Source organism: Musca autumnalis, unplaced genomic scaffold (assembly GCF_047663935.1).
Source record: "Musca autumnalis isolate F117 unplaced genomic scaffold, ASM4766393v1 scaffold_4, whole genome shotgun sequence".
Lineage (NCBI taxonomy): Eukaryota > Metazoa > Arthropoda > Insecta > Diptera > Muscidae > Musca > Musca autumnalis.
The window spans coordinates 196,388,756-196,416,161 of record NW_027411977.1 but is presented as its reverse complement, the minus strand read 5'-3'; the positions used below and the strand labels follow the sequence as shown (position 1 = coordinate 196,416,161).

The window sequence follows — 27,406 nt, the reverse complement described above, 5'->3', positions numbered from 1 at the left end:
CAGTTCTCTTAGTTCTTTGTATTGAAACAAAGAACCCTTCCCCAATTTTATGACGACTCGAGCTCAAGAATAAGTGTGACTGATTAATTCGTTTAAATGCGAATTCAACCGAAACACCTAAAAACTCTCGTAGCACTTATTCTTGAGCTCGAGTCGTCATAAAATTGGGGAAGGGTTCTTTGTTTCAATACAAAGAACTAAGAGAACTGATGAGTCCAAGTCGGACTATAGGAAAAGTTTGGAACTAAATAACTGGCATTAATAAATAAATAATTCGAATATACAAATTTCGAATGATTTGTGGTATAAATGATAGCCTTCGTCCACCCATTCGAATAACATTCTAATATGCCTGGTGAAACGTAGCATAATTTTTGAATGTGTGGGACTTCGGTGGATTCCTAACATTCAATATACCCTTATGTCATAATAGTTGAACTCGAAGGGGAATTAATTCAAAATATTTTGCGTTAAAGACTTTTAAGAGAAATATACGACCAGAGCCAAGGATTTTGCAGATGTACATTCATAGTGGAGTTATAAACGTGGAATTATATGGAGAACTAATTAAGTCAGAGATTAAACCAAAATATTGTCGGATTCCTTGTGAGACAAAAATGCTTCAAGGTGGTGTTCCCAAGGCAAATAACTTTGAAGGGAATATTAATTAATATAAAAAATTAAGACAATAATAAGCCACAGCCGAGAACAAGAGAGTTATGGGTGCTCTGAAATTTACACCATGTACAATTTAATATTAGACAAAAATTAAGGAATTGGTCCCTGAACGAAGGTACCAACGTTATTTACAATAGGCCAAATAAAAGACTCCTTGGTCATCTGAACTAGGTGGTGGTGTCAAATGACGATAATCAGATTTTATCCACTGAGAACCTATTGCACAATAATTCGACTCAGGAAGGTTTGATCAACATCGGACATTGAGGAAATGTACTCGGTCCGATATCAGGATTTGTTGATAAAAATCACTTCTGAGGCAAAATCCGACTGAAGCAGCCGGTAACTCTTATGTAAATACCTATGACAGGGATATACGAGTACATAGCAATATAAATGAATTTGATTACCAGAATGTGATTTATATATTAGAAGAAACGTAAGTTTTTAAGAATAATTTCAATAACGTCTGCACCAAAATCCATATTTCTATGCTTACAAATAGGCGAATATGGTGTAACAGTAAGCGATAAAATTGTTCAGGAAAACCCTTTGCTATTGGCTACTTTCACCTTTCATATGGGTTAGTACTTCTGAGGGGATATAATTAAAATTTACTATGCAGATGTACGGAATCGGATTGCTGTTAAATGGGTTAGACTAAGTGGTCTTAACGTAAGCCAGAAAAACAGAAATATGTATTTTTGCAAGGAAAACAAAACTGGGACACTTTAACAGTTTTCCTAAACAGGACAGTATTCTCAGTAAAGTAAAATATCTGGATTTAATCCTGCATAAATGTTACGGGTCCGTGATTTTTATTTAAAACCCACATACCATAATCTCTCTTCGTTTGCCGGATCATAATACGGTCCTTCAAACTCTCTTGTATTGTATTAATTCGATCAACAACTATTACCAACGTGGTTCAATGCTATGATGCAGGGTACCAGGTTATGCGATAAGATACGACAATTCTCTAATAAAAAATGACCGGGAATTAGTAATCCGAAATACTATTGGGAGACCCAAACGACAATAAAACTAAGAAACTTTTATCACTAGGTAAGGTAGAGATTAGTTGCCTAGCAGGCATCCTTATAGGTCAATTACACCTGGGTTTACAAGCGCATTTACACAAAATAAGTTGTGCAAAAACCAATGAGTGCAGGGCATGCGGATAAAGAAACGTTGGAACACCATCTATGCCAATACTCAGCTTTCGCAAATATCAGATCCTTAGTTAATCACATAATGGTAAATAAATTAAAACAATTAATTAAAGGGGTTTGTTAAGGACCCATAATAACTAAAAACTATGTAGAGTCCCTTTCTTGAAAATTTAGTCTAGAGCTTATAACAGGCCAACTCTGGCTTCAGTGTACACCCACCGGGACATGTGGCGATTCTGGCCTTTCTTTTCAACCTAACCTAACATAAGAAGAATTTTGAACGCGTAGCCGGCTTAAAGTCTGTCAAAGGGTGAGTGTCTTAAATACCGGTGGAAGTCCGCCAACCCCTAGAAATGTTTTATAATAAAGAAAAGGGTTTAGTATCCTATTTAGTTTTGAGTTTGTGATCATCGATAGGAAGGTCATAACTCCCAAAGTGAAATTGGATCTCACAACCGCGATGTGAAGCCTTATGTCCGTTGAGCCTTATGTCAGGTAGCCAAGACCCGACAAAAGTTCAAAATTTTTCGCTAAAATAACGATAACTCTCTAAGGGAGTAACCGATTTTGTCCATATATTGCACATCCTAATATTTCTGTAAAAATAGATTAAGTTGTAATATGGACTGCAAAATTTTAACAAATGCCGCAAAAGTTCAGTTTAAAAACAGTTCTAAAATAGTTTTGATTTTTTTGCAACGTGTTTTTACTTTATACTTCCTGAGAAATGGACCGAAAGCTGTAAAATACCCCTATGGCCATCATAGGTAGTGGTTGTTGCGCACTGCAACTTTCGAGCCGGATTCTTTATCCATCGTAATATTTCTTCAAGTCATAGATCAGTGTAAAATATAGACTAACTATATCGGGGTCCAACTCTTCAGGTACCTCCAACACAAAATTTGAAAATGTGTCACAAAAGTGCAGTTTAAGGTCCAGTCCATATTGTTTTGATTTTTTCGCGGTACGATGGTTAATTCTTTTCGGGGAAAGTCTATACTTCCTGAGATTATGACTCAATCGCTACAAAAACGGTACCAAGTAAAATGACGATAACTAACAAATTGAGTATCCGATTTGCCCAAAAATGTTCATATATTAAAATATCTCCTAAACATACATCGAGTTTCAAGAACAACAACAACTTCAGGAACCTCTATCACAAAATTAAGTACTCCTTGTCGTCCTGTTTATGGCGATATAATGATATTTCATGTTCTCTGACATAATGGTGACCAAAGGAGTGATTGACATTGGTCCAACCTTTGCACATTGTAATATTTCTCACACTTAGATCAAGTTCGGTCTAGTTTTTCGGGAAAGACAAGTCTTTTTTTATAGCTCTAAAACCCCTGCCAACACGAACTAAAATACATAACTAAGACTTAGGTGCACTCTAATGACTGTTCGAGGATTTTTTTGGAATTCAAACCGAAGGTTCTTCTTGTGGTCCTGTTTACAGTGAAATAAATTGTTCGCAAGTCCAGGATACTCTGAACAAATGGCTTAAAAGCCATAAAGTAATACGTTAACCAACTAAAATAGCTGGTAAGCGAGAAAACTATCGAAAGGAAAGACAGGCATTGTTCCATCCTTTGCACATGGAAATATTTTTTAATAAAGTTCAAAAATGGACTAAATGGACCCAGCACCATAATATGGAGGATATAATTAAAGATGTTATTTCGACCTTTTATTTATATTATTCCGTTTGTAACACATCGAAACATTCTTTGGAGACCCCATAAAACATATCGCTCATTTACTCAAAGAGTGACACATTTCAAAAAATCCACTTTCGAGAAAAACGCGTTTTAAGTTGGCGAATGAAATTTGACTTCCCCCCTTAAAAAATATTGTTGCACAAAAACTAAAATAACTACTTGGACCATATTTCGCAAACAGCTAGCCAGATATCAGTGCTGAATTTCTGTTCAAGATCAAGCATGAAGTCTGTCTGGTTACTTTCCCAGCAAGAATTGTCCAGCAAGAACTTTCTCAGAGAGTAAGGGGTTTTTATTCTCTTTTGCTAGAAAATTGTAAAAAGTAAACAGACACCTTCCCAGCAAAAACCAGCAAGCAATCAGCTGACTTGCCAAAACAGAACAATTTGTCCGCCAACAAAGGAAGCAAAGACGTTGTATTTTATTAAAAATAAAAAAGAAAATGAAACAAAAAAGTATTTTTCCACTTTACAAATTTGTTCTCCATAAAACAATACAATTAGACTATGTTATTTCCACAATAAAATTGTTTTAAAGGTTCACAAACATAAATCAACAAAAAACTAAAAACGGCTGATTGATTGTTTTCAGGAAGAAGAAGAGCTTGCAAGTGCTTGCTAGAAGAAATTTGTACAGCAAGAATTTGCAAGCTCTCAGTGAAAGAACTGTCAAAATGTCTCTCTCGAATCGCTCTCTTTTGCTGGTTTTTTGTGTTAACAGACGACTTCCAGCAACAATTGGTACAAGTTGTTACAAATTTTAGGGTAACCAGACACAGCTATGATTTGAAGTGTTTTAGTGTTAGTATTCAAAAACTTTTGTGTTGAATTCTGCGAAACTCGTAGTAAATGAGATGTAACTCGACGAGTTTTAGCGATATCAGTATGAAAATTTGACACAAGATAAAGTAGAAGTCGTAGAAAAAATAGAAATTGCTAACTCAGAAAACGTATTTTTTGAGTTATGCCACTCTTTGAGTAAATGAGCGATATGTATTCTTCTTCAGCATAAAATTCTAACTCTGTCCGTCTGTTGAAATCATGATACAGTTTTCAATATTTAAGATAGAGCTTTATTGTTTAGTGTGGAAGTTTCTATTACTCCTAAGATTTTTGGTATTGACAATGGATTATATCAGTCCACATTTTCATGTAGAACCGGGTGGTTTTCGGTATTATCAATCCGAATAGGTTGATCAGTTCGAAAGTTCTCGTGCTCTCCAGCCACAACATATGCTGTCGTAGGGGGTTTTTCACCTTTCGGGCAGTTTTCATAAGAAGTATGGACTTGTCCTGAAAAAAAAATTGCCGTCGTAATTGAGTTGCTTCAAGTTGCTTCACAATTTTTCCGAACATTTTTGACTTTTGGGGGTGTTACCTGAATCAGTGGACCGATATGACTTGTCTTCGAACGAAATATAACGAAGGCCAACTTTTGCGCTACAACTTTTTGCAACTTTCAGGCTATTTTCTCAGGAACTATGGACTTGCCCCTGATGAAACTTGTACCGTCGTATGAGGGGCAGTGAATACAAGTTGTTACAATAAGCGGGCCCTAAACTGAACTTTTCCGAAATTTTGCGTGGGACCGTGGACCGATTGAGTCCGTATTGGAACCTCATCTAAGTCTGGTAGAAATTTCACGATGGACCAAATCGGTTAATCCCTTCAAGAGTTATCGTGCGCACAGAACATTTTCGAACTTTTGTGGGGGAGGTACCGGAAGGAGTGAACCGATATAATCCATCTTCGAACTTAAACTGAGTTTTGACAAAATATTACGAAAGTCAAATTTTGAACCGAATCGGTTGATCCATTCGAAAGTGCGTTTCAGCCAGACAGACAGTCAGGCGGACTTGACTAAATCAACTCCAAATTGTCTGAAACGGATTTTGTCCAAACATACTTGGGGTCTAAAACAGGCATGACCAAAAAGAGAACGAGAAAATGTGAATGTATTCAAAATATTGGCAACTTATAACAATGTTTGTATTCACGCAAGCTATAAAACAATAACAAATTAAAACATTTGTTCTCTTTTGTACGCTCTTTCTGTGCATTCGGGTCGTGTGCGTATAAATTGCCGAAAATCATCGGCACCGCCATGCCAAATGTGACCATGCTTGGTCTAAAACCATTATTTCCTCGAGGCACATTTTGCCCATATGAAAGTGTATATGAGGAAAAGTCAAAATTTTTTAGTTTCCATGAAGCCAAGGTTTGCACTATTATAATACGCGAACTATTGTAGTTTGCCAGTAACTATGACTATTGCTGGATTAATTTAGATGTTTTTGTACAAAGCTCAAAAATTTAGCAAAAAAAATTAATTTACGTGGTAGTTACGACCGCGTAAAGGAAAAACCATAGGTAAAAACACGTTGAATCTAAACAGTTTTTTTAGATTGCTATTCGATTTCTGATTAAACCATTCAAATGACGGACATCTGTCCAAAGTAAAAGTTGGAGAACACAAAATGAAGATTACACTTCTAATGTATCACTTTCCAAAATGTCCACTGCATCTACTTTTTATGGATGCTGACATTTTGAAGCCGGATTTCAGGTGTTTTTTGTATTTTTTATGTAACTGGGACGCGCATTCGGATATTTCGAAAAACCAATTATAGGACTAAAGAACTCGCGATTTCGCATAATCTGATATGTATATTAAGTATGTAGCCCACACAGCAGCAGAGTAATCTACTGCCAAAGGCCAAAATTTAGTGCGATATTTTTTCTAAAAAACCTATTTTTTGGGTACAGTATTTACAATATCCTTTTGAGTGTGCTGGTACCCCGCGATATTTTAGTTTTTCGGCGGCCCGGATCATATAAATCATAGATCGTGAAAGTCCATCCCGTAGAACGGCGAAAACAGCAACTGCAAAAACCGAAAAATGTGCGAAAAATGTTTTTGAAAATATCGCGGATTTAGTCGCATTTTCTGTGGATCTTTTTCTTGTCAATGGAAAAACTGACACATCATTCGCGGTTTTGCGAAAACAGCGGTTTGAAAAATTTAGTGGCATGGGAGCTGTATCCGATTTATCCAAAAAATACTGTGTGATGCTACATCCACGGTTCTTGATGGATTTTATTGAAATATGTTTAGATCGATGTATTTTTTCACGGTTGATACTGAAATCGGATGCGCATAAAAAGTGTATGCACTTTGTGCAAAATATAAGCGTAATACAGTTTGTTGCACACTAAACTGCAGACGATGCTACATCTTAGCGGCCAAAGTAAATCCTGGCAAATGTGTACAAATTAAAAGAGAAGAATTCGCTGTATTGGTAAACCGCATGCGCATCAAGTGATTTTGAGGATTTCGCGATTTACACGCATTTCAAAATGAACATTACCCGATACAATTTTATTTCAAGATTATACCCCATTTAAAGGAACCCAACATTTATTTGAAAGATATCCATATCTTCTGCTTGATGTTAGCGTGTTTTCGAGAAGTGATTAGAATAAAAAATGAGATTTATTGCGTGGAATTTAACTAAAATAGAAGAAAAAGTCCGACCTATTTTTCTTACATTTTGTTCAACTAACTCACAAAATAAATTTTAATAAATATTTTCTCTTACAAAAATTTTATAAATTTCCTCAATATATTTTTTGTTTTTTGCTATAATATGCAAACCGCTAAACGGATTTGTATAGTTTTGGTTTCATTTGAATCTTCGCGATGTTTAGGTTACGTACATATTTTTTATATATTTTTCAGATGCATAAATAGCTTAAATTTTATTAGACCAAGTTGTAAACTACCTATTGTTTTGAATGCTTTCCTAATTTCCGCGAAAATTTACAACTTTTTCACTAAGTTATGGGACCTCAGTAACCATATAGTATGTAGGGAGCCCCTAATTAAGAGAGTTTCTCAATATAATGATTAGAGTCTTTTAAAGATTTTTTTCTTTTTATCAGAATTGAACCCGCCATAACTTTTGCGCGCAACAACCAAAATCAGTATCTCGAACAGATTTAAGAATGGGATTTTTTTCCCAATCTATGTACCAAAAATCATTCATGTAGCTTAAAAAAAATTTTATTTTTTTTTTTTTATGGAAAACTAAAAATTTTGTCTTTTCTTCATATACCCTCGTTAGCATAAATGCTGAGGGTATAAAAAGGTAATTTGTTTTCTTTTTTAGCCATTTGTTTTTAATGAAAGATATAAAGACTGCAAGTTATTCTTAAATATAATTTCTTTTATTATCGCCCAACATAGATTTATTTGTTTAAATAAAATAAAAACTACATCTAAACATCAAAAATATAAACAAAAAAAATTCAAATTGGAAACTAACTATAAAAACATATAATAATAATAATAATAATTGAATCAACATTATATGGAGTGGTGCATGATTGAAACACAATAGAAAAGAAAGGGTTTAAAGTAAACCACAACTAAACTAAGAAATTATAAAACAGTTAAATAAGGCTATAAAGAATTTTGAGAAATTTGATTGCTTGCGTTGGAGTATTTAAAAATTTTCAATACATAAAGTAGTTATTTATAATAATTAATATTTAATTGTTAACTTTTGTTTTTTCTTCATAACCATATTCAACTGTTTTTAATATTTATTAAAATAAATACAGGGTGACTCATGCGTTATGGTGCAATTATATTTTTCAAGCTTTCTTTGAATTTCTTTCTAGTTTTTTTTGCTAATTGAAAACTTTTTATTGGTGGTAGTTGTTCTAGTTTTTTAGGATCATTTTAAATATTTTTTTCTTTTAACAAATTATGAAATTGTTTTTTTGGTTATTGAAAACAAACTGAAAAAAATCATGACAATCACAAACACATATAAAGAGAGAGATAAAAAATTGGAAATTATATAAAATAAGTAACGCTCTATACTTACACATAATTGACAGAATTGCTTTAGTTAAGATTTTGGGTTTGATTTGTTACGAGAATTGTTTTTTTGAGTTAAGGAAGGTAGGGAGGATTATCATTTACACAATGATTTACAAAAGTTCTAGGTTAATTTTCTTTATATTTAAACAAATTGAGACAAAGAATTCTAAAACTAAATTGAAATTCAAAGTGCAACTAAAACGGAGATTTTGATTTTTTCTTGGTTTTATGGGGTTAGAAACATTGACTGCAACTTGAGTGACTGACTGACAAACTAGTTGGTTGGTTAGTTAGTTCATTAGTAAGTAGGTGGTTGTTGGGGTGTTATTGTTATTAGTGGTGGGTGGGTGGTTTGGAGTTGAGGGTGAGATAGATTTTCAAAGCAAGCTTTTGATTTTGAAATCAATTTCATTTTTCATCAATAAACAACTAAATTTTGCTAAATCAAAAAACAGAGACAACGACAATAATTGTTAATCAAATTTCCACAAAGAAAAAATGTCATTGAACAAACTCGATAGTCCTACTGGCTGAAGAATAAAAAAATCTAAACTATGTTTTAAAAAAATATACACTTGATTTAAATAAACAAACATAAACAAATTTAATTGCAAACTCTTGTATTTTATTTTAAGAAATTCATTTTAATTTTGTTGATTTTCAAAAGTAGATTTTTTTATTAAACAAAATTGTGCATTTAAAAAGTTTTGAGTTTCTTGTTTTAAGGTTATTGGTTTTTTATTGGAATTGAGTTTGTTTTGGGTTTATTTGCTGTTAATTTTTTGTTTTGTTTTTGCATTCAAATGAAAAATACAATTGCACTTACAAGAGGTCGTCCCCAATACCATGATTTGACACGTTGTGTTAAACCACCCAAATGTGAACGTAATCCATCTAGGTAGCCTCCCTGAAATGTACAATGAACGGAGAAAAAAGAAACAAACGAACAACAACACAAGAAACAAAAATACGGGGGAAACAACAAGACCACACAAAAAGGCCATAAAGGAGAACAAAGATGAAAAATATAAATTCAAAAGTAATTAAATAGGAAGAAAATAAATGGTATTTTTAAAAATATGAAATATTTTTTGGTGTTTTTTTTTGAGGGGGAAGACAGAGAAGAGAAATAAAATTAAAGGACATTAGGGGGGATTTTTTTTAAATAATCGATTTTTTTGTTTGTAAAATTCAGGGTATATTAGGGGTATTATAGGACAAAATAGTATTCATAGTTTTTATATTTTAAATTACGCACACATACACACGCACGCACATTAAGGTGGGGTGAGAATATATATTTCAACAAAAATTAATTTACAAAATTAATTGTTATGGGGTTGTCATGAGTCCAAAAGCAAAAATGTTTTTTTAAATATTTATACCAGAAATACAGAAGAAACAGAAAGGGAAATAAAAAGAAACAACAACAAATATATATAAGATATATTTAATTATTTTAAATAACGAAAGTATAATTTAAACGATATTAATAACACTGTGTGTTAGATAAGTTTTTTTTTTATATTTTTACGCATAATTTCGAACGACATAAAATATTCTCACTATTCCTCACCCACTTCCAGCAGGTGTTGTGGATATAAATGTTATAAAGAGATAATTACAAATTAAAAATCCATATTTGCTGTTAACATTTTTAAGCGTTTGTGGGGTAAGATCAAACACAGCGGGACTAATTATTCAACTGATAGATTCTATCAACACAGTCTACAACTCAGTTATAAAAATTTTTCGGGACTATAACCAGGGAAGTATGAATAATAAAACAAGTAAGAACAATGTTAAGTTCGGCCGGGCCGAACATTTTATACCCTCCACCACGAACTGTATTGGAGTGAATAGGAACAATTAGTGTAATTTCGTATATACTAAACTCTTCCTTTTATTGCAGGAGTAGTACGTACATATATCTGAACAGATAATCAAAACGGCTAATAAGGGGCGACATCGTTGTTCTTTCCAAAAACATGGACCAATATTTACAATTTTCCGAATAAAGCGAAATATTCTGTAATATTTTATAAACCCATGGCAGTTTAAATACTAAATTTCAGTCATATCGGTCCTATGGGGGCTATTTGGGGACGTCAACCGGCACATTTCTGGTGGAATGTTTCATACCCCTATCAAAAACGTAATACCAAATATCAGCTATTTCGGTGGTGAACGAAGACTAACTACCAAATGTCAGTCATTTCTATGGGATATTGAGCAGCAACCTTCAACATACGGAAAATCGGGAGGTACCTATGGGGGCTATATGTAGATATGGACCTATACCGACAATTTCAGGTGGAAAATGTTGCACCCCCAGCTAACACTGAGGTGGAATATTGACGACACGACGTTCAAACTACCGGAAATCGGGAGGTACCGTTCTATGGGGGCTATATAAAGACATGGACCTATACGAAAGTACTATACTATATAAAGACATGGCCTATACTGAAGACTAAGTACCAACTTGCAGCTTTTTCGGTGAAATAATGAGGCTATAACTTTCAAAATACCGGTAATCGGGAGGTGTTTTATCAAAACGTTGACCTATACCGACAAAATTTCTGAGAGAAATTCTTGTAGCCCAGAAAAGGACTAAATACCAAATTTTAGCCATTTCGGTGTTATAATGAGGCTAAACCCTTCAACATACCGACAATTGGAATGTAATGTTCCATGGGGTGTACATTAAAACGTCGACCGATACCGATAAATTTCTGGGAGAACATTTTGCATCCCAAAGGAGGACGAAAAACCTTCAAAAATACCGAAAATTGGGAGATATCGTCCTATGGAGGCGTGGATCTATACCGACAAATTTCAGGTGGAAAATTGTATACCCTTAACGAAGACATTTCTGTGGGATATTGAGGTCACAACCTTCAAAATACCGAAAATCAGGAGGTGCAGTTCTATGGGGGCTGTATGAAGACGTGGACCTAAACCGACAAAATTTAGCTGGAAAGTTGTATACACCAAATGAATACTTAATACCAATTTCAACAACTTCGGTGGAATATTAATACCACACACTTTAAAATACCGGAATTCCGAAGGTAATGCGAAATTTTAGCCATTTCGGTGAATTAATGTGGGCATAACCTTCAAAGTACCGAAAATCGAGAGGAACCGTTCTACGGGAGCTATTTGGAGAGGAACCGTTCTACGGGAGCTATACCTACAAATTTCTGGGGAAAAGTTTTATAACCCCAGCGAAGACTAAATACAAAATATCAGATATTTCTGAGGAATATTGAGGCTAGAAACTTCAAAACACCGAAAATCGGGAGATAACGTCCTATGGGGGCTATATCAAAACATGGACCTACAAAAACAATTTTTGATAGTAATGTTTTTAGCTTCTGGAAACACAAAATACCAAATTACTACCAATTCGGTGGACAAATGGAACAAATATCTTAAAAATTCCTTAAAACATCGACGCCTTACGCGTCACTTTGTACGGGGACTTTACCGCACCGTGGACCTACATAGTCCGTTTTCAATATCAAAGGTCCTATGTACATACAATAGATTTTACCAAAATTTCATTCACCTACAGTGAGTGTCAAAAATATTCGGTTTTCTATTTTACCAATAATAACACCTCAGTATTTTAGAAGTCCATACCCAATAACCAAGAAACCAAATACTTAAAAAAATGTTGGTCCTGTGGCTATTAAAAAATGTATGTAGCATGGATCCATGGCAACCCTATAAGCGAGAATAATAAAGAACAAGTTGTTAACCCTGTTTTCTATGCGTCAAAAATATTCGGTTTTTGTAACTTTTGTTAAATATTTTGGCAAAAAAACCGGTCAATATCGAACTTTTTCTGCAATATTAGTATAAATTTCAATAACTGCGAACAGAATCTTTGTTCCTGTGTGCAAAAATATTATATTTTATAACAAATTATTAAAATTTAGGGCTAAGGAAAAACGCTATCCTAGAAAAGAGAAAACTGTTTATATTTCATTATAAAAACGGCAGAAATAAAGGGAATTTTTGCTTATTTTTGAATATTTAGTCGAATATTGGTCTGTTCCAGTACTACACATTTCTACACATTTTTACTCCGATAACCGATTTTTCCTTTATGTTATCGAAAAAAATAGTAAAAATGTGTAGAAATGTGCAGTACTGGAACAGACCATATATTTGAAATAATGTGCTAAAGTCACGAAAATACAGAAATAATCGATTTCGTGAAACACATAAGCCAGCCAAATCAAGGACTGGGAGGGAAGGTAGAGGAACCTCCTGGAAAATTAAGGCTAAACCGCCCTTAATTTTCTCAAAATTGATCACCGAGTTCTAAATGACTTTCAGAAGATAGAAAATATACACTTACATTCCAAAAAAATCGAAAGGATAAAGCCTTTCATGGACATGTAACACATCATAAGTCATTGATAAATACATGTCTCCAATAAGCTCCTTCTTACTTTTTGTGTTGGAGTACACAGAAAGGCCGGAAACTTGGTGGTATACTGATTTTCCTGCTTAGACATTCAAAACTAACTCCATTTCACCAAGTTTCTGATGTACATCAAGTTTTGAAGGTACATCAAGCGAAATTTGAACTAGATTTTTGGTCACGTAAATAAGCCGATGGTTTGTGATTTGTTACAAGGCCATGAAAGGCTTTATCCTTTCGATTTTTTTGGAATGTAAGTACATATTTTCTATCTTCTGAAAGTCATTGCCGTTTTTATAAATAAATATAAACAGTTTTCTCTTTTCTAGGATAGCGTTTTTCCTTAGCCCTAAATTTTAATAATTAGCTATGAAATATTATATTTTTGCACATAGGAACAAAGATTCAGTTCGCAATTATTGAAATTTATACTAATATTGCAGAAAAAGTTCGATATTGACCGGTTTTTTGCCAAAATATTTAACAAAAGTTACAAAAACCGAATATTTTTGACGCATAGAAAACAGGGTTAACAACTTCTTCTTTGTTATTCTCGCTTATAGAGTTGCCATGGATCCATGTTACATACATTTTTTTAATTGCGACAGGACCAGCATTTTTTAAGCATTTGGTTTTTTTGAATATTGGGTATGGGCTTCTAAAATACTGAGGTGTTATTATTGGTGAAATTGAAAACCGAATATTTTTGACACTCACTGTACTTCAATCCGTTCGCCCTAAGAACAGCAACAGGGTGCAACCTCATGTCTTCAGTGGACCATTTACATGAGGTGGCAAAGATTCTTCCAGTACAGCAACGCAATGAGATGCTTTCGTTGCAGTATTTGCTCGAGTGTTGCCTTGAGGGCTATCCCAATCACCATCAGGTTGGTAGGCCCGACACACCCAGGCACATCAAGAAGGATATTTACGTTTTAGAGGAAGAGGTCCAACGATACAGGAGATAACCCCTAGATCAACAAGCATATCAAGCAGGTTTAAATAGCATTAACACGGACGTAGTTGCTAAAGCCAAAAGCAAATATAATGTATTTTATATCCCCCATATATCTAAGCTCAGGAGCGTCAGCTGCCACGACAAACCAGAGTAGTTTTGGCTCAAATACGCTCTGGATGTTGCAGTCGCCTAATCCTTATTGGGCAAATATCGATCGCACCGTGCAACACATCTGCCCAACATGCGTCATTTGCCCGCACGACACCCTGCACATTTTCAACCGCTGCAAAAGCTACTCAGCAAACTCCAATATATCGAAGAAGCCAAATTTCTACAACTGGAGATAGACCCAAGCCAGATTAAGCAGAACAAATAAAAAAACATTGAGTTAGGCCGGGTCGAACTTTAATAACATCTACCATAAAATTCTCTAAACTAAAATGGAATAATTAGTTACCTGTTGGGTGCAAAAATTATTCGGCCACGTATATCCCAAATGCCTAAATTAGGTCAGAAAATGTGCCCAAAAATATCTTCTATCTGTTGGTACCTTTATACGAGGTGCCTATTTGTACGATTTTTGGTGGAGGAGTTTCGGGACCTCTGAGAACTTCAAACGTTAATTACACCTAGTCCGTTTTGAAAATTCTAGCTAAAATCCTCAAAATACTGAAAATTGCTGGGTATTGTTCTATAGGGGCTATACCAAATACTGAAAATCGGGGGTACCGTTATATTGAGGCTATTTCAAAACATGGACGATTTTTGGTGGAGTTTTTTTTTGGGTCAAATTACAGCTAGTTCGGTTAAACATTTTAGCTAAAATCCCCAAAATATATTACATCGGGAAGTACCGTTATATGGGGGCTATACCAATTTTTAGTGAAGTTGTTTGGTCATTTTAAATTTCAGCTAACGCGGCCAAAAATGTGGCTAAAAGCCTCAAAATACTTTAAATCGGGAGGTACCGTTATATGGGGCCTGTACAAAAGTTTTTTGACTCATTGAAACTTGCCAAATTGGAGCCAATTTTGGCGGAAAAGGTAGCTAACATTCTCAAAATACCTTAAATCGGGAGGTACCGTTATAAGAGCGCTATACAGTGTTGCCGACAGTTTTTTTCGGAAATCTTCAAAAAATCGTAAAATCGTCAACAAAATTTGGAAAATCGCAAAATATCGTCAACATGGTCCAAAACTAGGTTTGGTTGCGGTTTAATGAGATTTTTTGCTTATATTTTTGTTAACGAGACCGAGAACATAAGATAAACAACCCACAGAAATAAATACATCCCAATCTCACTTAAATACCGCCATAAAAACACCATTCACAAGATGATAGTTTTCCCTATGGTTACCGAGATTGCAGTAACACAAGCTGGGTACACACTGCCAGTTTTGAATGACAGATTAGCTCACACGTACATGTTTGTCGGAAATCGATAAAAACTGGCATTCAAAACTGACTGACCGCTTAAAGAGTGCATTAGTAAGAAGGTAAGAAACATGGACTCATAAATTTCTTTTTCACAGCGTGATATACAGTACAGTCTCGGTAACTCGGACACCACATGTTTGGCGGTGTCCGGATTATCAAATTGTCCGGAGTAGTTACAAAAACAAATGGGCTATATGGGTCCACGTTTTGATAAAGCCCCTAGAACGGTACCACCCGATTGTCGGTATTTTGAAGGTTTAAGCTTCATTATCACACCGAAATGGCTGAAATTTGGTACTTACAGCCTGTTTCTGTATGTCGAAAGAAGAATGTGTGCGAAAGAAACACGTCAAAACTCTTGTGTGTTTTTTTTTTTGTTTTGAAGCAAAAGCAAAGGTAAAATTATTTCGAAAACTAAATGAAACACCCCCTTTTCATTCGCACACATTATTCTTTCGACATACAGAAACTGTCTGTTAGCCTTAGTTGGGAGTATACAACTTTCCTCCAGAATTTTGTTGGCCTTCTTATAGGCCCCCCGGTCCACTGAAATGGATGAGATTTGGTACTTAGTTTTCATTTGGGGTATACAACTTTCTGGTCGTCATTTGAGGTATAACATTTCTATATAAAATTTGTCGGTTAGGTCCACGCCTTTATATAGATCCAATAGAATAATTCCTCCCGATTTTCGGTATCTTGATGGTTGTGGCCTCAATATTCCTCTGAAATGGCTGAAATTTGGTACTTAGTTTAGGGATATACAACTTTCCACCGGTATAGGGCCACGCCTTCATATAGCCTCCCCCCCCCCTCCCCCTCCTTAGAACGGTACCTCCGGCTTTCGGTATTTTGAGATTGTTGAGATTTGGTATTTAGTCTTCTTCATAAACGAAAGGAAACGCATTGTTCCAATTTACTTCAATACAACTCGTTTTGGAGGATATAACAAGTTCGGCCCGGCCGAACTTAATGCCGTTCTTATTTGTTGTAGTCTAAAACTTCTCTACAATTGATTTTATTTATTCATAGTTTTTTTTAAGGATATAAACTTTGTACTACGAAGTTCGTAGCCCATGTACGCATATTGATTTTCAGTGTCCATGGGACATGAGCCTCTTACGACTTGAGATGTTACTTCAGAATTCAAAGAATTCAACCCATTATGGTGAATATATTTTAGCCATTTCTTTGAACATCAGCAACGGACTTTTTCTCGCCTTACATAAATGTTATAGCCTTCGATTAATACAATATGAAATTTAATTCTATTGGTTGCATAATTACGAGAATAAAATACAACAATCTGTAGTTGCCGGTCAAAACATTTACATATTTTGGTATGTGTATATAAAGGTGGGTCTAGGGCATGTATGAACAAAATGATCACTCGCCTTTACGCTTTCGTACGATTTACCATACCAATGCTCTCTTCGTGCTCATAATTGGTCTAGGGCCATTATTTCGATTTGTTGCCATAGTGGTCTAGGGTAGATGAAATTATAAAAACTTTGAATTTCTCAGATAGTTTCTCCATGAAAATGCTTATAATATTGGACTGAAGAGGACATCTGCTGGAAAACTAAAAAAAAAAAAACGATTCGAAGATAATCGATTATGCGATTTTCCCTCCAGACAAAAGCAAAAAGTCGATTTATCGAAAGTCGACTTACCAATCCCTATAAAAGATCCCATACCAGCCAAGATCATCCATATACGTTAACGTGACTACAACAACAACACACGTTCTTTTTTTCTCATCTGCCGTGGTTTAGCAAAGGAAAGACACTCTCAGAGAAACAAATGAACAAAATAATTTGAGCATCAATGTCCCATACAAAAAGCCCCGAGCAGCGTTGTCAGTATTGGGGATTTTTCCCCAATTTGGGGAATTTTTATTTGAAATGGGGAAAAAAATTTCGACTTGGGGAATTGGGAAAATGTTGAGGAAATCTGAAAAATATTTGGGGATTTTTGGGGAATTTCGTTTTTGACTAATTACTTCAGATTATCTGACCTTTTTTAATTTCTGTACGTGAATACTCGGAGTAATAGAGCACGCGGGGTCGCAGCTGTAATAATTTATGACAGATTTGAAGTGTTATCATGCGGTTCGACGACTGATAGCACACTAGAACAGTGGCTTGAATTGAAATAACATTTTCCATCATTTATACTGCTGAAGGGGACTTAACTGTAAAAATGATTTCTGGATTGATGGGCAATGATGAAATTAAACTTTATTTAACATGCATCGCTCCAATTAAAAAGAGATAAATATGCTTAGGCCCGTTATTATATCCTTTTTGTAGTTAAATGTTGGCCGATATCGGACAGATAAACCGTTTTTTATTCCTACAAGTTTGCTTTAATAATAAGTGTCAGATAAATAAAAGAAACTTTGTGTTCCTTTTAAAATTGAGATCAAATTCAAATCAACCAATCCGATTTGAGTAAATTTGACGTACACATACTGTATTGCTTGAAGTGGAATTTTTTCTTAAAGTAAGGTATAACAAAAAGGGATTTTAAAAAAAAGATGTAAGAACGGGCCGTAATCTAAATTTTTAAACCGATGCACATTGCTTATATGCATTTTTTCCTGTGCACTCGAATATTGAAACCATTAATAAAAATATTAAGAAGATATTGAAAAAATAGTGGAATCGATCGGAAACGACTCGGCATGTTTACCATGAGGAGCCATGGATCTAGACTTTAATTTTGACTTGTACTTTTTTTGAGTAAACAATTATTAAAGTTAAAAAGACCAGTGCCGAATATCTTTAACTCTGTTAATACAAATGCTGAAACCGATGCCTACAAATATGCAATTTAAATTCAAAGCAATTTTAACCCAATATTTGCAGCAATTCACTGGGTCAATACAATTTTAGCTCTATGCGAACCTTTTTAGAACCACTTGTCAACACAAAAATCTCCACGGATGTTTACGAATCGTAATGCATAATGATTCGTAAATTGGAGATGGTATTAAATATGTTTTCCGTTCCAACAAGTAATTCTTAAGTAGAAAGAGTCTTCTATTTTGAACCATATTCAGAAATAAAATGCAGCAGTTACTGCAGTTACTTGAATAAATAATCAATTTTCTAACAACTCCATTTGTTGTAGAAATTTTGACCCACATAAAGAAATGTCACAACCCTTTCATTATAAAAATTTTCATAAATCCAATGAGACTAATGATTCTGAATCACTTAAAAGTGAAGTTTTCAATATCGTTAGTTTAATGCATTTATAAGTGTATAGAATACTTTACAAGTTTAATGATATGAATTTCAATAGTAAAATAAAACTAATTTCGATTTTTTGTAATTATTTGTTAAAAAATTTGTGGGGATTTTTTTGAGGAAATTCAATAAAATCTGGGGAAATTTGGGGAAAAGTTTTAGACAAGTTGGGGAAAAGAGTCTAAAAAATACTGGCAACGCTGGCCCCGAGTGAACACAAGGACTCTCATGAACGTTTAGCATCGAGGTAGCCCGGGTATGGATGTCCACTGAGAATCCTAAATGCAAAAATATAGACTAAAAAAACTAAAAAATATATACTAACATATGTAGGGTATTGATGATTTTATACGGGATGCATGTATAAAGTGGATCTTTTAGGCGAATAATTAGGTCAAATACCACTCGCGTAAAATTGTTCGCTATGGGTCAATTTTAACTGGTTCAAAAAAACTATTCTTTCGTTCATATAGGTCCTTTTTCAATCATATTATCGATTTTGTTTTTCTGACAATATATTTGAACCTTTTAAGAAAAGGGGCGAGAACGATCGTTCCGTTCAATGAACGATATTAGCCAACACTAATAAATTTAAAACTCACTTTATTTTTGGTGAAATTTCTGAAAAATTAAATGTCTTAGAAAATAATTCTTATATATTTATGTCATTAGTTCGAAATTATGCGATGTTTTCTTATGTTTTTTATTTTAATTTTAAAATAAGCATCAAAACACACAGTGTTATTACTCTAAACTCTAAAATTGGGTATCTTAGGAATTGAACAATACTTGGGTACTTTTCTAAATACTTAATTTCTAAAAAATATATACCTCTAAAGGACTTCAATGAAAAGTCTCTAAAGATTTTCAAGTAATCTTACTTTATAATCTACAAAACCTATATCATGAAAAAGTTGAAGGGGGAAGTGAAATTTAAATAGCCTTCTAAAAGACTACCAGACTTCATTGGAAATTCTAAACAATATTTCTAAATTTCCTATGGAAAAAAGAAGTACGAAAATCTCCGAAAAAACATGTTTAGGTGTTTGATTCTTTGTCTCTATACTAAGAATAGTTGTTAAAACTAATTCACTAATTTTTCGTCTAGTTTTACAATATTTTCTAGGAATTTTGTTTACTAAAATCTGTATACAAATTTTTCCATTATGTTCATTAATGAATTTGTGAATTCTGGTGATTCTATTTCGTTGGAGTGTGTGTGTGTATTTTTTTTTGTTGTGTGTAGTTTTGTGTGTATAAACTTTGTTTTAGTTTTCCCTGTTTTTCAAACCTAATTTAATTTGATTTTTTTATTATCTGAACATAACTTGAGTTCTTCTTCTCCTCCCTGTTTTATTTTCTTATCATTTTATTCAAAAAGTCTGTTAGGGTAATTATAAAGCTTACAAAGTAATTGTAAAAGCATAAAACACTTAAAAAACGGCATTCAAAAGCTTACCTGTTCCTGTTGTTTTTGTTTTTTGTTGATGTTGTTAACAATTAATTATAGTATTGTTGCAATCCAAATGCAAAGGCAAGAAATTAAAATAGAAAGAATAAAAAGAAAGGAAGAAAAAGAAAAACGACAAAAAAGTTATAAGACAAACTGTTTCTTTTTGATTAATGAAATAATTGATTATTAACATTCCAAAGTAAAGCTCAACACAATGAGCGTTTTAAGACCATTCTTTGTTTTGTTGATCCATGGCCAAACTGTGATAAAGAATGTAAGATGTATGAAAGAAAGATGTGTACTTTAATGTTAATGGAGGAAGCTTTCATAGAAAGTTTTTAAGCCAAGTTTAAGGCAAAGGCATAAGGCATAAGAATAAATTGTAGAATTTGAAGAAGATTAAAGATAAGTTTAGGAAGCAAAAGACAGCTAGAGGTGGAAGTACAGTCGATCTTGGTAATAACGTAACTTATGGGAAGGAATGAATTACTAAGTAGTAGAGAACATTCTGTATGGGAGACTGTAATGTTTGAGCTTTTCCATTTTATATCTACATACTGTCGAACCTCTCTGCAATGAAGTTTCTATAAGGAATAATTATCTATAACGATAACAGAAAACTATGAATTCCCACACAAAATGTTCTCTTGATAACGAATTTTCTCTATTTTCTCTAGAACATCGACTGTACATTCGTTAAACAGAACAATTCTTTCAACTCCATGTATTTCAGATGGAGGATTGCATGATGATCGCCTTAATTTGAACCACATTCGTTAAACAGAACAATTCTTTCAACTCCATGTATTTCAGATAGAGCTTTCCATGATGATCGCCTTAATTTGAACCACATATAATTTTCCAATCATACATATTTGCAAGCAAACACAATCCCAATAAGCAGATTATCCTATAATCCCATTCGACGGCATGTAACTGACAATGACTGGGCTGTTTTTATAATCTTCATAAAATTCAATAATGTATTACTTCCGCTCCATAAAATTGATGCTATTGGAAGCAGATTAAAAATAACTACTTTAATTATAATTTTATTTCTTTATGATATGTTTATAGATTCAGATTTAAAAGCAGCTGTGGGATTAGTCTGTAATTCCATAGGATTCATGTGAATGTATCTTCCTAGGAATAAAAAGCTATTATTAGAATTATCTTTAATTGCATTGTAGGGTTTTTCCAGTGTTAAAAATAGTACAGTTGCTAGAGTTGATGAAAATGGAGTGACGAAAATTGTTGATTGAAAATAATAATAATAATAACAAGTAAAAAGTCATTAAGTTCGGCCGGGCCGAACTTTTTATACCCTCTACCATAAAATAGTCTTAATTAAAATTGAATAATTAGGGTCCTTTCACAATTTTAGGTGGAACAACTTTTCGACAATGGATAGACTCCTACTGCCTCCCACTATTGCTTAAATTACACTGTGAACACAAACGTTGGGGCAGAGATAATTCCTTTTGGAGATGAAAGCCCTTGGTGTGTGTATATTAAAAACCCCGAAGAAAGGCCTTGGTGAGTATATTATGAACCCCGAAGGACAGATCCGCCGTGAGTCGAACTTCCGCGTTATGGCGTGATGAAGTTTTTGCAAGAGACCCTGTAAGCCATCAAAAATTAGCATTATATCTTTGTTTGTTGTTTTTGTAGAGCACTTAAGCAACAGTGAACAAAGATATAACGCTAATTCCTGATTGCCCACAGGGTCTCTAACAAAAATGTCATCACGCCATAACGCGGAAGTTCGACTCACGTCGGATCTGTCCTTCGGGGTTCATAATATACTCACCAAGGCCTTTCTTCCCCAAGAGGAACTTTCCGTGCCCCAGACTTTCACCTCCATTTTGTTGCACAGTGTTATCTAATCTAATCTAAAAAAATATGTTCAGCTAGGTGAAAGGTACCACCTACGGGCTATATCAAAGAGTCTACCTATCTTTAAATTTTTTGGCGGAAAAGTTTTATAGCTGCAGGGAACTTCAAGAGTCAAATTGAGGGTAGTTTCATCAAAACAATGTAGATCCTCAAAAATGGACCCATGTTGACGAATTTTAGTGAAGAAATTTCGTGACCATTGAAAATTCCCGAAAATCGGGAGGTAAAGTTATATTTGGGATATACCAAAACATGGACCTATATTGACGATTATTTTTGAATAGACAAAATTGTAGCTAGAATTCTCAAAATACCGATCATTACAGCTAGTTCGGTTAAAAATTGCAGCTAAAATTCTCAAAATACCGAAAATAGGGAGATACCGTTGTATGGGGCTATACCAAAACATGGACCTATGTTGACGATATTTGGTGGAGATGTTTCATGACCACTGAGAACTTCAAATGACAAATTACAGCTAGTTCGGTTAAAAATTGTAACTAAAATGCTCAAAATACCGAAAATCGGGAGGTACGGTTATAAGGGGACCATACCAAAACATCGACCTATGTTGACGATGTTTGGTGGAGATGTTTCATGACCACTGAGAACTTAAAAATGGCAAATTACAGCTAGTTCGGTTAAAAATTGTAACTAAAATGCTCAAAATACCGAAAATCGGGAGGTACGGATATATGGGGACCATACCAAAACATGGACCTATGTTGACGATGTTTGGTGGAGATATTTCATGACCACTGAGAACCTCAAATGTCAAATTGCAGATAGTTCGGTTACAAATTCTGGCTAAAATTCTCAAAATATCGAAAATCGGGAGGTACCGTTGTATGGGGGCTATACCAAAACATGGACCTATGTTGACGTTGTTTGGTGGAGATATTTCATGACCACTGGGAACCTCAAACGTCAAATTGCAGATAGTTCGGTTAAAAATTGTGGCTAAAATTCTCAAAATACCGAAAATCGGAAGTACCGTTATATGGGGACTATACCAAAACATGGAGCTATGCCCATATCCTTTGGTATATAAGTTTGTTGATCACTAGGAACCCTAAGTGCAAAATTATAGCTAATTCGGTCTGCAAATGTGGCGAAGAACGTCAAAATACCTCAAATCCGGAGGTACCGTTATATGGGGGCTATACCAAAGAGTGGACCGATATAGCCTATCTTCGAATTTGGCCTGCCTATGGCAAAAATACTCTCGTGTGCAAAATTTCAGCACTCTATCTCAATTATTGCGGACGCTAGAGTGATTACAACAGACGGACATGGCTAGATCGTCTTAGAATTTTATCCTGATCAAGAATATATATACTTTATAGGGTCGCAAATGATTAGTTCGATGTGCTACAAACGGAATGACAAACTTAATATACCCTCCATACTATGGTGGAGGGTATAAAAAACTGTTAAGGCCTGAGTACATAAGCTGTCTCACCTGCTTCATTTTTGACATTTTTGACATAATAAAATTTATGTTCGAAATTGGCTCAGCCTTCCTTTTTTATTTTTATTGTGGTTTGAAAAACTTAAACATGTAATTTTAAAGTTTAAAAAAATGCCACTACATGAGAGGTCTTCATAATCTAGACAGAGACAGGTCCAACGGTACAAACGAGAACCTCAAGTTCGACAAGCCTATCAGGCAGGCTGGATAGCATTCACACCGATGCATTTGCACAGGCTGTTCAAAGGTTAACCCAGTTAAACCCACTCACACGTCGCCTGATTCTTTATGGACTCAGCCAGTCCAGTAGAGGAAATCTGCAACTGAAAACGAAAAACATTTTCGTGGGAGAAAAGACGTTTCGGAAGTTTTTGGCGTAAGAAATATGTGAGGTAGCTATAAATAGTGGGGATAATAATTTCACCATCGTTCGGAACATTCGGACCATTATTATAATTACATTATATTATAATTATAGCCTCGCGTTTTAACAAATCCCAAAGGGACTACTAAAACTTTTACTGCGAGAGGTGTATGAAGGAATGGCGCTAAATACTGGGACAATTCTGGGCCTAGATCTCAGGATATGCTCATGAAAAAATTATATTGTGATCAGAATCACATGGACTGTCTTCGAACAAATTTTTAACTTTTGTGAGGGAGGTTTCGGAAGTAGTAGTCCGATATGGCCCATTTTCGAACTTAATTTATGTATGAGAGAATTATTATTTAGCGCTTTTGGCCATTATATCAGGAAGCATGGAAAAATTTTGTATGGCTGTAAATAGGAGTGTGCCTTCGCTAAAATGTTCAAAACGAACCCGAGTAGCCTTGAAACTACTTATAAGCGAAATTTTGTGAGGTAGGTATTCAAAGGTGTTTTGGTATGTATGTGGTATAAACTTTAATGGGACTTAGTGTATGTTAGGAAGAAACGAAAGTTTCGACAGTTAGTTGATGTCGGCAGAGTTTTTTAGAACTTTTGGGCCTTTATCTCAGGATGTATGGACTTGCCCCGCAAAAACAAAAAAATCATTTACAAACATTTCAAAACGTACCGATACATATTCTTTAGCTACACTTTTGCAAAATTTTGTGTGGGAAGAACCCGAATTCGAAACTAATATATATCTGGAAGATATCGGTTACTACCATCGAAAGTTATCGTACTCACCATTTTAACTAGAAATATCGAACTTTTATGGGAGTTGTAGCCGATATTTCTCATGTTCAAACCTGAACTAAATTTGAATAAAAAACAAGTAAGAAAGTATCAGTCAGCTATACAGACGGAGATATACCCCACTATATATACGGCCACTGACAAAACAAAAAAGAACAATAAAACCAAACCAAACACAATATTTATGCCGATTATATAAAATGTACCAAACTTCTTCAGAAGGGCCGGAAATATTAAATTAAGTTAAGCTAAGTACGTAAAAAATTTTTGAAAAAGTTTAAGAGTTATCTTCCACAATAGCCATTTTAGTGTGTGCCGGCAGGGATTTGGAACTTTTGGGCCATTATCTCAGGAAGTATTAACATACTCCGGAAAAAATTGTGCCGTTGTAAATGAGGCCGCTAGAACAACCTACTGAAAGAAGAATCAAAACGATGCGAGAGGAGCTCTTAAACCTCACTTTTTTTTGAATTTTGTGTGGGAGGTGTGGACCATAGCCCATATTCCAACCTGATACATGACTGGATGAAATAATATGATGTGCAAAGTCTGCACCAATCAGAAACTCCCTGCGAGAATTATCTTGCGGGTTTGCAATTTGGTTGGTGCCGTCAGGGTTTCTTGGAAAATGTTGCCCAATATCGCAGGAAGTATGGACTTGCGTAAGAAAGAAATTGTAACGTCGTTAAGGGTCCCGAATGGACAACTTACTGAAATAAATTTCAAAACGATCTGAGAGCAGCTCTTAAGCGTCAATTTATCCGAATTTTGTGTGGGAGGTACCAGAAGGAGTGGACCGTTATAGTCCATATTCGAACCCGATCTATATCTGGAAGGTAAAATACGATGTGCAAAGTTTGGACCAAATCGATTGCTTCCTTCGAGAGTTATCGCTCACACCATCTTACAGATAAAATTGGAACTTTTGTGGGGGAGGTACCTGACGAAGTGGACCGATATAGCCCATTTTCGAACTTTAACTAAGTTTGGACAAAATATTACGATATCCAAAATTTGGTTCGTATCGGTTGATCTGTTCTAGAGTTATCGTGCGCACCAGCCAGCCAGCCAGACAGACAGACGGACAGACAGACGGACATGGCTAACTCGACTCCAAATTGTCTTAAACGAATTTCGTCCAAACATTCTTGGGGTCTTAACCCGTTATTTCGATGAGGCACATTTTTGGTCGTACCAAAGAGTATATAGCCTTTCTAGCCTAAAGGCTGAAGGTATAACTACGAAGTATCAAGTTTTCGCCAAATCAGTTTATATGGTGATTTTGTTCAACATAACAAAAACGTGAGTTTAGACCAGTAATACCAAATTCGGAATCACATTACGACATCAGTTCTAGGATAGCAGAATAACATTGAATATTATATATTACATCGGAATATATAAATAAAATTGTAAATTTCACACTTTCTTTTTTATTTTGCTCACAAATGTTCAAATACTTTACATTGGGCACTCCCGAAGTGGTGTCAAGATGTATTTCTTGCTACCTCGAAGGCTTTGGGGGTCGATCTTCGATAACAATTATCGTTGAGTGACGTTGCCAGTTGTCAAAATTGATCCACGTATGGCAACTCTCAACTGAAGTTGCGAATCTCAGTTGACGAAGCGGCTGTTTTTCAGCAACCACAAATTTTCAGTTGCAGTGAACATTTTCGAAGAAACAAGAAGTAAAATAGAAGGAAAAATAAACATTTTATTAACAATTATTGATTCTTTGCATCATTAATTAATTTTGTGTATCAATATGGTGAAAATAACGACAAAGCAGCAGTTTTATTATTAATATTAATAAAAAAAAAATATTAATTGATAAACTGAGTGAAAATCCAAACTTAGCCCGAGGAGTTCGGGAGTTTTGGTGAAACCAAAACCACAGCGGATGAAGCGTGGAGGTCCATTTCGGACAGTTTAAACAGCCCTGAACCTCCAACACGAACGTATGAAGAGTGGCAGAGTCTGGATTCACTTTAAAGCAAAGTTGAAAAAGAAAATGCCTCAAAATAAAATAAACTTCATCGACACTGGTGGTGGTCCATCACAATAAGTGAATTTATCGCCTTTGGAGCGGACATCAGCAAATCTTTTGCAAATGGTGACAAATTTGGTGAAAGATACAGTAGGTTCAGTTTAAGTACAAATGACGAACATCCTCCATCTATATAGCCAACTACACCAGGGATTTTCGTTTTTGAATAAAAATGGTTTTTATTTTGCCTTTTTTCCTCCTCTGTCAACTTCAAAACGATCCAATTTTGGCACAATTTGTCCTCTATCAAGTGGACAACTTCCTTCCATACTTTCGACAATGTAGATTGAGCCATGCAATTGTTGAAATCATTGCCATGGGACTTTTGGAAACTTCCCTCCTGCAAGAATCACAACGCTGCGCACACTTTTAAAAGTGGGGGTGTTGCTGTTGATCTGTAACTTACTTTGAAGTCATCCTTTAACGTTTCCACAACGTAAACTGCGGCATTCTTTGGCAATCGAAAATATTTAAGGCGTATTTTGAAATAATTTACTGATTATACAGATCTTTCCACATGATCATCAGCTTACAGTGCAGATGGCAATTCCAATGGATTCGACTTGTCGCTCAAATTTCTTCTAATAGATGCAATGTCCTGTACATTTTCTTCATCATCAAAAAATAATTCCACCGAACTTATCATTTTTTGGGACAGCAAATAAAACTTGACGATCCGAAGATTCAATGGGCAGGTTATATTCCAATCTTGGGTTGTTTTCCAAATTTGCTCGAAAACTCAGCCAAAATATTAAAATATTGTAAAGAATACACAAAAGAGTTATCCAAAGCGCAATTATTTTTAAAA

At 34.7% G+C, this 27,406-nt stretch overlaps 2 protein-coding genes and 1 long non-coding RNA gene across 4 annotated transcripts in view; 1 reads left to right on the top strand and 2 right to left on the bottom strand.

The window, feature by feature from the left end:
- The window catches only part of LOC141400969 (whirlin-like), a 32,365-nt gene extending 23,000 nt beyond the window's left edge, over nucleotides 1-9,365 (bottom strand). Inside the window, exon 1 of the mRNA XM_073980705.1 lies at nucleotides 9,288-9,365. The gene's annotated coding sequence lies outside the window, so the exon portion shown is untranslated. The remainder of the gene's footprint in view (nucleotides 1-9,287) is intronic.
- The window catches only part of LOC141400970 (uncharacterized), a 449,243-nt gene extending 422,656 nt beyond the window's left edge, over nucleotides 1-26,587 (top strand). Inside the window, exon 4 of the long non-coding RNA XR_012412248.1 lies at nucleotides 26,067-26,587. This is a non-coding gene — a long non-coding RNA (uncharacterized lncRNA). The remainder of the gene's footprint in view (nucleotides 1-26,066) is intronic.
- The window catches only part of dysc (whirlin protein dyschronic), a 417,061-nt gene continuing 408,614 nt past the window's right edge, over nucleotides 18,960-27,406 (bottom strand). For both annotated transcript variants that reach the window (XM_073980697.1, XM_073980698.1), the window contains exon 12: nucleotides 18,960-20,013. In XM_073980697.1, coding sequence (XP_073836798.1) covers nucleotides 19,996-20,013 — 18 coding nt within the window. In that variant the 3' untranslated portion in view covers nucleotides 18,960-19,995. The remainder of the gene's footprint in view (nucleotides 20,014-27,406) is intronic.